We start from the raw sequence: 14,634 nt of genomic DNA, 5'->3' as shown, positions 1-14,634 counted from the left end.
TTTGTAGAGGACAAAATTTCCTAAAAGATTGATGCTATACATATTTTTCGTAAAATGAGCCGTTTCTTCACTATTACCAAAAATATGTAAAAAAAAGTGAAAAACTGACTTTTGGAGTTGGTGTACATTGACATGGATCGAATTAAAGCAGAACCGTTTAATAGCCCTGGTGGAAATTTTTCGGACTTCTGTCTTAAAAACTCAGTTCTAGAGTTTTAAAGACTTTTTCAGAGTTCCAAAGACTTTTTAAGACAGAAGTCTGAAAAATTTCCACCAGGGAGACGATTTCAAGGCAACAAATTTACGAGTAGCGATTTGAAGTCAATTTTCCTAGAAATATATTTTACATTTTTTTCATCAATTTAAAAATAAAAATCTGTAAACTTCGGCACCTGATATTTGCCGTTTTTTTAACCAAAATTTAAATTTGAATAACTTCCATTTATTTATTCATTAATTAACTAAAATTAAAAATTTAAATAAACGTCACAAAGCATAATATAAAAAAAAACATCAATTATACTAATAAATAATTACCAAAAAAATTAATTACATCGATTCCCGCAAAAATTTGAATAAACTTTCGTCAGTTTATAAATTATTTATAACAAAATAACAAAAAGCTAGATTATCAACAGAGTTTCTACAGAAACTGCCGTAAAAGAGTGCCATCGTCTATCGTAAATTTAAACAGGCTTCACTCCCTACCACATCGGAGTTTACCGGCTCATATTGTGCTCACATATATCAGTTCAGTTTCAGTCGAATCCGGCGAGTCGGTCGCTCAGTTTCTTTGTTGTCTATCCTCGTGTCGATCAGAATAGTAAGTTCGTGTTATGAACCGGGTTTGGATCTCGTGTATCGTGTAATGTGTTCATATTCACACACTTTAGTCATTTCACTTCTCAGCTCCCATATATACATATACATATACATATTAAGATAATGCCGGTAATTTCATCGTTTGTATTAATACATACTTTTTGTAGTACATATACATTTATATACATTTATGTTTAGTTAATGTCATTTTATTAATTACCGATAACATCCGGTTTTACTATTTTTTTAATTCAACATTTTTATTTGTAAGTAAATTTTTTTATTAATAATAATAATAATAATAATAAATAGCAGGTAAAAATTTTTAAAACGGAGTAGAGAAAAAAAAAATTCTTTAGGGGGATGATTCTAAGGGGGACAAAGAATCCCCTCCCCCTTTTTCTTCCCCCTGTTATTTAATACATTAGTAGTAGTGACGTTTATTTACTAGCATGTGCATGGATCGTACTATACATTAACAAAAAAAAAATATATATATATAGATATATATGTATATATAGTATAAGAAGGAAGGAATAGACTTTTTTAAAAATTGTTAAGAAGCCTAACTTTTTTTCTCTATCACACTAAAGACGACGAACGTTAGATCCTGGTTGCACTTGCGCAGTAGAGGAAACTTTGTTCAGGGTTTTTTGAACAAAGGAAAAATTTTGGAAAATGAAATGTAGATTGCTAGATTATTTGAGCCTCGTTATAATTTTGGGTTTCGAGGTTTTTTTTAGAAAAAAACGGGGGAAATTATTACAGATTAAGACCATGGAAATTTTTAAATCTTGTTTTGTAGTTTTTAAATATTTAAAGGGACCCAAGAAATGTTCAAACGAAAAGTGAAAGTTTTTTGTAAAGGTCTATGAATAAAAAAAATAATTTATTGGAAACTAATTACTCGTAAGTTAGATTACGCATTAGAATATAAATGGTGTATTAAAAACATTCAAAAAAACAGGTTTTCACAAAAACGAAACGAGCGAAAGTATGTAAAAATTATCTCATACCATAATATCAGTATATTGTTAGATTTTTCCAAGGTCGATAAACAATTATTTTTATTTATTATTTAAATTTTCAAAATTTTAGTGTGATTATACAAAATGTTAATAAAATGTATGTTAACATAAATTTATTTAAATTATGATAAATTTTATTTACTTGGATTAAATATTTAAGAGAAAGTATTTGTTTAATTTTATTATCAAATAAATAGTTAATATGTATATAAAGAGGGTCATAAGTGATCTTAATTTGAAATAAGAATGTCTAACTAAGAATAAACTTACGAAGTCTATGTCTATTTTATCGGTTTTTTTTTTTTTTAATTCTTTTACCGACACGTGATCTAAAGGCAGTGAACTAGGGTTTCTTACTCATATATTTTACTGATAATTTTTTAAATTTATAAATATATATATATATATATATATATATATATATATATATATATATATATGAGGGTATATGTATATATACATACACATATGTATATATATGTGTATGTGTATAGATGTATACATATGTAAATGTATATATATGTGTATATCTATGGATGTATACATATGTCTATATATATGTATGTGTATATATATATATATATATATATATATATATATATATATATATATATATATATATATATGTGTAGAGAAAAAAAGAAAGGAGTAAAAAGTTTTATTATATAATAGAAAAATTAATAAATAATAATATATATGATAAATTTAAAAATATGTTGACTTACTACTTCATTGAATAATTAATGAATTAAAAAACATAAATTACAAATTTTTTATTTTTAAACTCATTAACTGTTTAATATAATTCTATCGTAAAATCTTGCAGATTCATCTTTTGTAATTTTGTATACTTTGATAATAATTTTAATATAAAAAAGTAATTTATCAATGATTATTTAACGTCACTATAGTTATTAGAAACATTATAAAAAAAAAAAAAAAAGGAATTGTTTTTTTTTTTTTTTTATAGTTTGTATTTGTTTTTAAATTATTTTAATGTCTAGTTAAATTAACGATGCATAAAGATAAGAAATCTTTATAATTGTACATTAGTCATTACGTTGATGTACAAAGTGCAATTTTTTATTTTTATGTATTTTTTTATTTATAATTTTGTGAGATCGATTTTTTACAATTTTCTCTGGATCTTTTTTTGACAGCTAAGTTTTTTTTTCTAGAGGAAAAATTATTAATACTGATTAATTTTTGTTTTTTTATTGAATAAAAATTCATTTTACTTTGACTCCGTAATTGAAGTGAATGCTAATTAAAATAAAATATCCATTAACTTTGAAATTACCGCAAAAAAAAACTATTTACTGCACGCGCGGTTTTTTTTAAATTCAAAAATTTAAACAACGAAGTTAAGTCAGACTCAAAATAAACTCCAAATTTTAAGTAAAAATTGTGATACTAAAATTTGAAAATTTTTTAAATTTTTGATTTTTTAAAATTAAGACACTAGAAAAAAAATTTATTCTATTTTGACTCCGTAATGAATGCATGTAAAAAGAAATATTCATTGACTCCAAAATTACTACGCGGAATAAAACTCTACTTACTGCGCGCGCGGGTTTTTTTGAATTTGAAAAATATTTTAGAAAAAAAACTAAAATTTGAAAATTTATAAAATTTTGTATTTTTTAAAATTAAGACCCTGAAAAAACAAAATATCCAGACTCCGAAATCACTCCGTGGAAAAAACTCTACTTACTGCGCGCGCGGGTTTTTTTGAATTTGAAAAATATTTTAGAAAAAAAAATTGTGATACTAAAATTTGAAAATTTATAAAATTTTGTACTTTTTAAAATTAAGACCCTGAAAAAAAAAAAAATCCAGACTCCGAAATCACTCCGTGGAAAAAACTCTACTTACTGCGCGCGCGGGTTTTTTTGAATTTGATTAATATTTTAGAAAAAAAAATTGTGATACTAAAATTTGAAAATTTTCTAAATTTTGTTTTATTTCAAATTATCAAGATTAAAAAAAAACTTCTTTTCAAGCATAAAAATGTCAAACAACAGAAAAAATATATATAGACTGATATATGAATGCAGAAGATAAAATGGATAAAAACTGCTTACGCTGATATTAAGTTTAGACAAATCATTCTACTATTCGCGCAGAGTAACTCATTTATTAAGTTTATACAACTGTTTACACATTTCACTGTATATATAAATATATATTATACATATGAACAAGAAATTTAATAATAAATAAAAAACGAAAAAATTTTATCTCTACTTTATTTTTATCATTATCAATGACTAATTAAATTTAAAAAAAAAAGTCGTAAATTTTATATCACTAATTAATTTAAACATTCGTTAAAAAAAAAATTATTTAAATAAATAAAAAAATGTATTGATGCTTTGAATAAATAATAGTACAAATAATAATAATAATATATGAGATTAGATATATTTTATCTTTTTTAGAGCTTAAGGAGGAGAAGAGAAGAAAAAAAATAAAATAACCCGGAGTCCAATCGGTTTGACCGGCGGGGGGTTACGATTATATGATTGTGTCACTTTAAGGAAGACGCATTATTAAAAAAAAGTGTACAATATATGACAGAAATCTATATTAAGTGTATACACATGCTGGAGAAACGGCAGATAGAATAAAAATAAAAAAAAATAACTTTTTTATTTAACGAGACAAGTTATATTTAATAAAATGAGACCCTGGACTAATAAAACAGTGGCGCTGGGTGTTATTGGATTAATATGTTTAATTGTTGGGAGTCTTTTGAGTTGCACGTGGCAGCTAATATTCGATGGGATTTTAAAAAAAGTAAGTGAGCAATAATATAAATCTATGTATTTTTTTTTTTAATTAAGGCCTTGATTCTATTAAAAGATTGATGTAAAGCTACGGGATTATTATTAAGGGATTGTATGGTTAAATTGACAATAAGTATTCAAAAGTAAACGACAATCGCATTCAGACTTGACTCACATGCATGACTGTTACTGCTTTTTCTAATTCAATTACCATCTTACATTTGTTAAACTCGACTAATCAATTCTGAGCCCGATAGACCAGCGACTGAACACAACAGACTTTTAAATTACTATTATATTATTTTTATTCAAGAATATAATTTAAAAATTTTTTTTAAATTCAAAAATTTGTATTTTATTGACCGTAAATTGACATTTGTTTATCATTCGGGCATTCTTTAAATTTATTTTAATTTTTAGTTTTAAAAGTTTCCGCTAGGTGGCGAAAGTTAAAAAATTTCGCTCGTAGTTAGAAATTATATAGAGTCGATATAATTATACGAATTAAATATATGACTAATTGATGAACTGTCAAGTAGATTTTTGTAAATTTTTGCCACGAAATTTATGATAAAAATATATGAGAATTTTGTATGATTTAATTTATGATTAACGAGATTTTGAGATTAGTTTGAAGGATTAATTGTCTAAGATAAGTTCTAGTGTTTAAAGGTGAATAATTAAAGACTGGTGACCTCCCCCCCCCCTGCCATATAAAAAAAATTTGGAAAAGGTTAAAAAAAATTTTGACATGAATAAGATGTTATATTTTAATTTTTTAAAACAGATTTTTGAACTTCCGTAATTTATTGAAACGTATTTGGACAAGATAAAAAAAATCAAAGCTAGTGCGCGTGCATCTCTGCGGTATAAATTCTCTAAAAAAAAATCTGAATGCTGACATAAAAGTTTATCTTGAACGACATTAAATATCAATAGACTATTCTAAAGTAAACTTTAAACTTTGCCCTAGATTTAAAACAGATAATCTAGTATTTAAAATGATTTGTTAAAAACGATTTTTCTTCAATAGCTTCAATGTATTCATTCTCAATATATCAATAAAATAATTTATCTTACAATTTAATAACCAAAACGATACAAATATTTACTACATATAATCTACAGTAAAACCATTGAATAGATAAACTTATCAACAAAAATTATCAATTGACTTCCTAAAGCTATGCAATAGAAATGAATTTAAGGATAAAAATTGACATTGACATTTATATTAACTATTAGTACTTTTAAATTTTTGAATTTCCCGCTAAAAAAATAAAAATTTTAAAAAATTCGGAAAGTTATTTCTCGGTGGAGATTTTTCGGACTTTTGTTAAAAAAAAGTCTTTAGAATTTTAGAATTGAGTTTTTCAGAGAAAATTCTGAAAAATTTCTACCACAGATTGTTTTTTTTTTAAATGATTAAATATGTATCAATATGTTATTTAGGAATTACCTTTAACACCAAATTCACGGTCATATGAACTTTGGAAAGATACCAGTAAACTTCCAATGAACATTGATTTTTATTTTTTCAATTGGACTAATCCTGAAGAATTGAGAGTGCCAGGAAAGAAGCCAAACTTTGTACAAATGGGGCCATATAGTTTTGTGTATGTATTCATTTTACTAATATATTTAATATTAGGAAAGAGTGGGCCAAATGACATTATTCTTTACAAAAAAAAAAAAAAAATATAAATTAATCGACTACACGGAAAAAAAATTATGGTGTTCGTTTTTAGTACTTTTTGGAGATATCAACCCATAACGTTATGGCAATAATTACTACCCCTATGATTTATGGGAAAAGTTCTATGATCATGGAACAACTCCTCGAATTATAGAAAAGAATCTTATACATCATGGTAACCGTTCCCATAATCTACGGTAAAAATTACTGTACTATTATGGTAACTGTTACCATGGTAAATATTACCATAGCGTATGGTAATTACTTCCATAATTTACGGTACTGATTTCAAAATTTATAGTAGAAGTTACCATATTATTATGGTAACCATTACCATGGTAAATGTTACCGTAGTAAATAGCAATGATTCCCATAATTTATGGTAAAAGTTACCGTATTATTATGGTAACCATTACCATGGTAAATAGCAATGATTCCCATAATTTACGGTAAAAATTACCGCATTGTTATGGCAACCATTACCATGGTAAATGTTATCCTGGTAAATAGCAATGATTCCTATAATTTATGGTAAAAGTTACCGTACTATTATGTTACTAATTACCATATTAAATATTACCATAACACATGGTAATTACTTACCATAATTTATGGTGGTTACTATCACAATATTACGGTAACTATTACTACAATATTGTGGTTACTTTTACCATAAACTATAGGAATTATTACCATATACTATGGTAATATATACCATGGTAACGTCTACCGTAATAGTACGGTAACTTTTACCATAAATTACAGAAATAATTACCATATAATTTCTATGGGTGCCATTTCAGAAATCGATATCTAACAAGACCTGTTACTATATGATATGGAAATTTTTCCCATAATATATTGTAACTTTTACCATAAATTTTTCTTCGTGTAGTTCCTAGAAAAAATTACGAGGTGACTTGGTCATTTTAAATAATAAGACTATTTTGAAATTTTAGTAAAAAAAAAAACAGCAAAAATGCTGATCTGAGAGTAACATAAACTTAAAAAAAAAATTTTTTTTACATCAAATCAATAAAATTAATAAAAATCGTAATAAGATTTGTAGTAAGAAACATAATTACGATAAAGAAGTAATAGCCAATAATTACTTAACCCCATAGTATTGACTTCTTAATGAGTAATAAAATAATTAAATTATCTTGTCTCTGGTTAAAGTATTGTCTGAAGTTATAATATTAATATTTAAAAAATCGTGGGCGAATAAATGCGAGTGTTCTATTAAATAATTGACTAATTAATAACTTTTGCGTATATTCCAGACCCTCATTCAATTGTTATTACGCACGATACACTTCATTATATATATATATTATAATAACAATGACGCCAATGTATGACGTGAAAGAATTTTCAGTCATGGATTTAAACAATAAAAAAAATTGCTTTTTTTATTTCTGTCTCGACATTTAATTAATGTGTTTATTTTATCTCCGATTTTATCTGAGGAATTTTTTTTTTGATTGGACAGTTTTTAAAATGCAACGAGGAAAAATATTATCGATATTTAAATAAATATATTTTTTTTTTTGTTGATAACTGATAACATTTGTACGCAATTACTATCATCATGTCAATCATAATTCACTTCAACTGGGACATGAAATCATAGCAATTTTATAACTAGTAAAATGCTATTATTATTGTTGTTAAAATAACTGATTTAAATTTCATTTCATATATTTTATTTTACAATAATTAACAATTAAATAAAAATTTGAATTATTTTTGAGCTGATCCATTTTCCCGCCAATTTTTTAATTTCAAATTTTCTAATCTCGATATTTGTACGATCCACTTTACTTCACTTTTTTTTTGTACTTAAAAATTTATTACAGTTTCTAGAATGTTTCAGAAAATTCTAGAATTTCTAGATATTCTAGAAAGTTAAAATTTTTTTTTGAATATTTTCCATAACTGCAAAATTATTCAAAATATTCTGCAATTTTCTAAAAAGTTTTAAGTTTTAAAATATTCTAGAAAATTGATACATTTTCTAGAATTTCTTAGTGTCCTAGAATATTCTAGAAGATTCAAAAATTTTTCTTTCAGAAATTTTCTTGCGTGTAAAAATTTCTAAATTTTATTATTTGTTAGTTTCAAAAAATTTGGAAATTTTAACCATGTTCTAGAAAATTGTCTATGGTATTCTAGAATTCTAAATTTTTATATATTCGCATAACTTTTCTAGAAAAGTTCTAAATATTCAAAACTAATAAATTAAAAAAAAACAATTCCTAAGTATTTACACGGTCCATTTTACCCCACGTATTAAACTTAAGAATTGATTGTAGTTTTCTGAAATGTTAGAAAATTCTAGAATTCTTGGATATTCTAGAAAGTTAAAAATTTCTTTGAATATTTTGTACAACTACAGAATTATTCGAAGTATTCTGCAATTTTCTAGAATATTTAAAAATTTTAAATGTTCTAGAAAGTTAATAGATTGTCTAGAGTCCTAGAATATGCTAGAAAATTAAAAAACTTTTGTTTTTAAAATATTCTTGGATATAAAAATTTTTAAATCCATTAATTTTTTAGTTTCAAAAAATTTTCAAATTTTTACAATCTTCTAGAAAGTTTTCTATGACATTTTAGAATTTCAAAGAAAACTTTTAAATACTCAAAACTCCTTTAATAAATTTAATCAAAAGTTTTAGTTTATAAATATTCACCTGGCCCATATTGCCCCGCTTTTTTTTTACTTCTGTCTAAAATTAATAAAAATTTCAAAAAAATTTACAGAGAAAGAAGAGTGAAAGTAAACATAGTATTCCATCCAAAAAATAATACCGTAAGTTATGATCAAATGAAGTACTGGTACTTCGACGCTGCACGCAGTAATGGAACTTTGCAGGATAAAGTTGTAAATTTAAATACTGTTGCTGTTGTAAGTATTAAACTAAAAACTTGATTAACTAATTAATCAATTGAATAATCAATAGAATTTATTTAAAATCTATTTTTTTTTATTAGTCAGCCGCACATACGATAAGATACTGGCTACCAGTAATGCAAAGTACACTTTCTTTCATTTTGACATCATCGAAAATTTACGTCGAAAAAACAGTAAGCGAATTATTATTCGAAGGATACAAAGACGAAATAATTTCAATGAGTTCAATGGTTGCAAGTGATGAATTTGAAGTTCCGCCTTTTGATCGGTTCGGTTGGTTTTACATGGTAATTATTATTATTATTATTATTATTATTATTATTATTATTATTATTATTGTTATTATTATTATTATTATTATTATTATTATTATTATTATTATTATTATTATTATTATTATTATTATTATTATTATTATTATTATTATTATTATTGTAATTATTATTATCGAGATATTACATGATCAGCGAATAAAAAACGTTACGGAGACGAAACAACCCGGAGTAATAATAGATAGTAATCTTAGATTTAATCAAAACGCTGAATACGTTAATAAAAATATTGCTAATAATAGAAAAATTAAATGGGCTCAAACAATTAGATTACACAGTAACTACACGGAGAGAAAATTATGGTAACTGTTCCTAGTACGTTTATGAAATACCCCATACCGTTATGGTAATGATTACTTGGGATTATCGGATATAGACCCATACTTTCTGGGAAAAGTTTCCATAAGTATGGGAACAATTCCTATCATTATGGTAACAGTTTCCATATCGCATGTGAAAGAATCATAGTAATAATTACCATGCTCATAGGAATAATTCCCACAAGCAAATAGTAACCGATCCTATCACCACATTGTAATGGTTCCTAAGTGTGTATGGGAATAAACCCTATATATTATGGTAACTATTCCTATAATATTATGGTAACCGTTACCATAATATTATGGTAATAATTTCCATACATACATGAGAATGATTACCATAATATCATGGTAATAATTCTCATAATATTTAGAAATTATAGTAATTTTTTTTTTTTTTTTTGTAAGAAGCGTTTTTTTTTGTATATTACAAAATTTTAAGTATACAAAAAAAACGCTTATTACAAAAAAAAACAATTTATTATAATTTCTAAATATTATGGTAACAATTACTATAATATTATGGTAATGGTTACTATAATATCATGGTAACCATTACCATAATATTATGGCAATGATAACCATAATGTATGGGAATTATTACCATAATATTATGGTAACCATTGCCATGATTCCATATGGGAATTATACCCATAATTATAGGAATGATTACCATAATATATGGGTGCCGTTCCTATAATCAACATTTGAAAAAAACCGGTTACCATGCAGTATGGGAACCACTCCCATAATATATTGTAACTGTTACCATAATTTTTTCTCCGTGTAACTATTCTAAATGTCAAATATTGAAATCGATTGTACTCCCGTGATCTAATTTATTCAAGATTCCTGAGTACGAAAAAAACAATGCATGGAAGAGTATTTTCGGGCTCGAAACCAGTGGAGAGTTATGGGGCTGACCGTTTTCCAAATTTTTCACAATGACATTACGTCAAAACATTGTTTTGATTAATATAATCAGATTATTTAACTTATCGATTATAGATTTGATTTTTAGGTGTTAAAAGACTTAATACCTGATCAGAGAACTAGTACTCGATCATAATATATAATGATATACAAATATATGAGTAGTCGGGTACTAGTTCCTTGATTCCCTGTTTAAAAATATTGATTGGAAAAAATTAAAAATGATGAAGTTCGAATTCTTTTCAATAATTTCAATTTTTCCGTTTATATATATATATATATATATATATATATATATATATATATATATATATATATATATATATATAGTTTGCATAAAGTGACCGTTTCTCAACTCTTTTCAATCAGTATTTTTAACCAGGGTTGGGTACTGGGTCTCTTTCTAACCTTGTAAACAGAAAAAAACAATTTTTCAACATTAATGCTTACAATTGATAACAATTACGTTCAAATGTAATTAAAAACACAGTATTTTTATTAAATAATAATAACCGATCGAAAAATAAAAACTAAAAAATATTATCATTATTTAATTAGTTAAAATTTTCCAGTTATTTTTAACAATAATGAACTTTCCAGATTTATGCATTTATTACCGCAATTACGTAGTTGATTATTCATTTGATATTTAATCCATGCCCGCAATTAAAATTTATCATATACAATTATATAACACTGATCAGTTATAATGATATTTATGCTTAGTAATCAATGACCATGACATCGATATTAAAATTTTTTTATTTTATTTTATTTAATTTTACATTTTTTTATTTTTATTTTTATAGAGAAATGGATCGACATTTTTCGATGGGCACTATAATGTAGCAACTGGCCAAGAAGATTTAAGTGAATTGGGAATGATTAAGAATTGGAATTATAAAGACACAACAAAGTATTATCGCAGTCCTTGTAATGTCGTTGAGGGCAGTGCCGGTGAATTTTGGCCACCAAATCGTCCTAAAGGCGACGTTATCAGCATTTGGACTGCTGATTTATGCCGGTAATTTATTATCTTACACTCAGCTATTTTATGTAACTCATGCTAAAGAATACGCCGCTGGCTAAAGTCAGCCTCGAAAAATTTTATATTAAAATACAGTTCTTTCTGATTGGTCGAAAGAGTGGTGTAATATATATTAAAACACTAATTTTTATATTAAACCACTGAATTTTAGTGAAATGGGCGGAGTTTATCCCCACTTAATAATTCAAGCCAATTATCTATCACTTTTCTCTCTTATGACGTCACTTTGAATTTAGCTGGCTTATTAACACGATCAAAATCTCTAGACTGCGCATGCGTATTTAATTAATCAGCACGCGCATGTGCAGATCAAGGCAACGTCAGCTGAATTTTGTAACCTTACATATCTCTATTAATTGATGCGACATAACACCAAAGATTATTTTTTTTTATTGAGTTAAGTTTTTTTAACTGAATAGTACTAAACAAAGTATTCAATTTCCGGAAGTATTAATCTTTTTTAATAATAATTAAGTTAATTATTTTCATAACTCTGACTGCGGACGCTGACTTCAGACAATACGGCGTTTTTCTTCGTGCATTAATTACATAAGCTTGTATACATCTAGTAAAATCGAGTATAGTACCGATTCCACATGATGTATAAGATACTATTTAAAAATCAAAGACAAAACAATTGGATTGATTAATAATTTTACTTTTTATTATTACAGTCCGCTTGTATATGAATACTCTGAAGAAGTAATGTATCAAGGAATAAAAGGTTATAAATATCAACTTGGAGGAATATCATTGGGTAATAATACGAAGCGTCGTTACCCACATGAACAAGCTAAATATTTTGAAAAAACAACAACAACTGAAGACTTCTTCAGCGCGGAATTAACGACCCCTAGCAATATTAATAATAATAAAAGTAAAAACAGTATTAATAAAGAAGATGATCCGGATGTTGTTAATATTGGGCAGTGTTTTTGCAATGGCGAGTGCACACCAATGGGACTGATTAATATAACAGCCTGTCGTTATGGGGCGCCAGGATTCGTCAGTCTTCCCCATTTCCACAAAGCGGATCCAATAATTAGGGACCAAGTCGTCGGAATGAATCCTAAGGACGAAGAACACAATTTTTATGTCACACTAGAACCTAACACGGGAATTCCATTGGATGTAGCGGCAAGATTACAAATAAATATATTACTCCAGCCATCACTGACGGTCGATTTCTTTAGAAATGTACCGCGTATCTATTTTCCAATGTTTTGGTTTAATTTCCGCGGGGGCACTCCGGATAATTTGGCGTGGGGGCTGAAAAAACTGCTGACCTTACCGTCCACTGGGCTGTACACTAGCCTTGCCATAGCTATTCTGGGAGCTGTATTAATAGTGATAGTTATTATTATACAGTTTATAAGAACTAGTACTCCATTGGTAAGATTTTTATTTTTTGTAATCATTATTTTTCAAAATTGGATTTAATCAAAAAATTACTAGCAGGGTTTTATTTGTGAGGAAATTTCCGTTTTTTTGAGTACCCACATCGATATTTGGAAAAAATTAATTTTTTTCAACAATTTATTAATTGTTATTAAAAATTTATATGAATAATTAACATCTTAACGTAATATGTTGATGTTGGTACTCATTTTACTCAGAATTGTAACCACTATTCAAAAATCATATTAAAATTTTTTTAATAGAAAATTTTTACTTAACCATCTTACCCACAATTAATTAACAAATAAACAATTAACTAAAAATTCATCATGACATATTGTTGTGGGTACTCATTTTACTCACAATTTTATGATCAATACAAAAATTACATTTAAATTTTTTTAATCAAAAATTTATGCATAACCATCTTACCCGCGATTAATATTCTGATATCCAATTATCGTAATATATCATTATGGGTACTCATTTTACGCGTAATTTCATCAGCTTTTCAAATATCCAACAAATTATTTTTTAAAAAAATCTTAATCTCAGCCTAACTAAGAAAATAATTTTTTTTCAGACTGGAAAATCGCGAAAAATTCGTGAAGCCAATGGCACTAAAACGGAATTAGTTTACATGGACACAACGACATCTCTAGACGACCATGAGAGAAGTGATCGACCGTTACGTCCTAAAGATTGATTATAATTATAAAATATCAATTATTAAATATTAATTATTAATTATCGGTTATCGAGTACCAATAACCAAGTGATCAATTTAATTAATTTTAAATACTAAAGTAATCAACAAGATATTTCGTAAATTATACGAGTTTCAAGGTCCGTATTTACATGACTTGTCAGTACAAATAATAGACAAGTTTCTTATTATTATTACTATTATTATTATAACTAATCAAGGTTGCTATCAATATACATATCCGAAAAATTTTTTAATGCAAAAAAAAAAATCATGGAAAATTTTAATCTGAAAAAAAACAAAAAACGACCTACTTTAAACAATAAATAATAAATTTAATGAGTAATGACTGAAGCATAAAATTAAAAATTTTATTTTGCTTTTGAAAGATCTCGTTTTTTCACAAAAAATATTTTTTTTTTTTTTTTTTTTTTTTCATTCAGTGAATTTTTAATTTTTTTACTCAACACTGTTTTGAAAAAAAAAAAAATAATAATGTGCCAATAGAAAAAAAAACAGTTGCCATTAAAAATAGTTACCAATATCACAAAATATGTATTAATTACAATATTATTAATTGTTGTTATTATTAAATTTTAATGTAATTGTAAAAAAAAAAAACGTCATTCCACGTCGCTTTTATTG

General features: G+C 25.9%; 1 protein-coding gene across 2 annotated transcripts; it reads left to right on the top strand.

The window, feature by feature from the left end:
• Positions 1–767: 767 nt before the first annotated feature.
• LOC103579108 (protein croquemort) lies at positions 768–14,354 on the top strand. Of its 2 annotated transcripts, XM_053741756.1 has the most exons (9): positions 768–951; positions 1,021–1,088; positions 4,292–4,649; positions 6,092–6,255; positions 9,102–9,246; positions 9,333–9,539; positions 11,647–11,861; positions 12,560–13,277; positions 13,867–14,354. In XM_053741756.1, exons 3-9 carry the CDS (start codon positions 4,533–4,535, stop codon positions 13,987–13,989), a joined length of 1,689 nt encoding a protein of 562 aa, XP_053597731.1. In that variant the 5' UTR covers positions 768–951; positions 1,021–1,088; positions 4,292–4,532; the 3' UTR covers positions 13,990–14,354. The 2 variants fall into 2 exon arrangements, with proteins under 2 accessions (XP_053597731.1, XP_008558638.1); XM_008560416.2 differs by having other exon boundaries at positions 768–1,088.
• The last annotated feature ends 280 nt before the right edge of the window (positions 14,355–14,634 follow it).

The sequence above is a fragment of the Microplitis demolitor genome, chromosome 9 (genome assembly GCF_026212275.2).
Source record: "Microplitis demolitor isolate Queensland-Clemson2020A chromosome 9, iyMicDemo2.1a, whole genome shotgun sequence".
Lineage (NCBI taxonomy): Eukaryota > Metazoa > Arthropoda > Insecta > Hymenoptera > Braconidae > Microplitis > Microplitis demolitor.
This window is presented reverse-complemented; position numbering and strand designations above follow the sequence as displayed.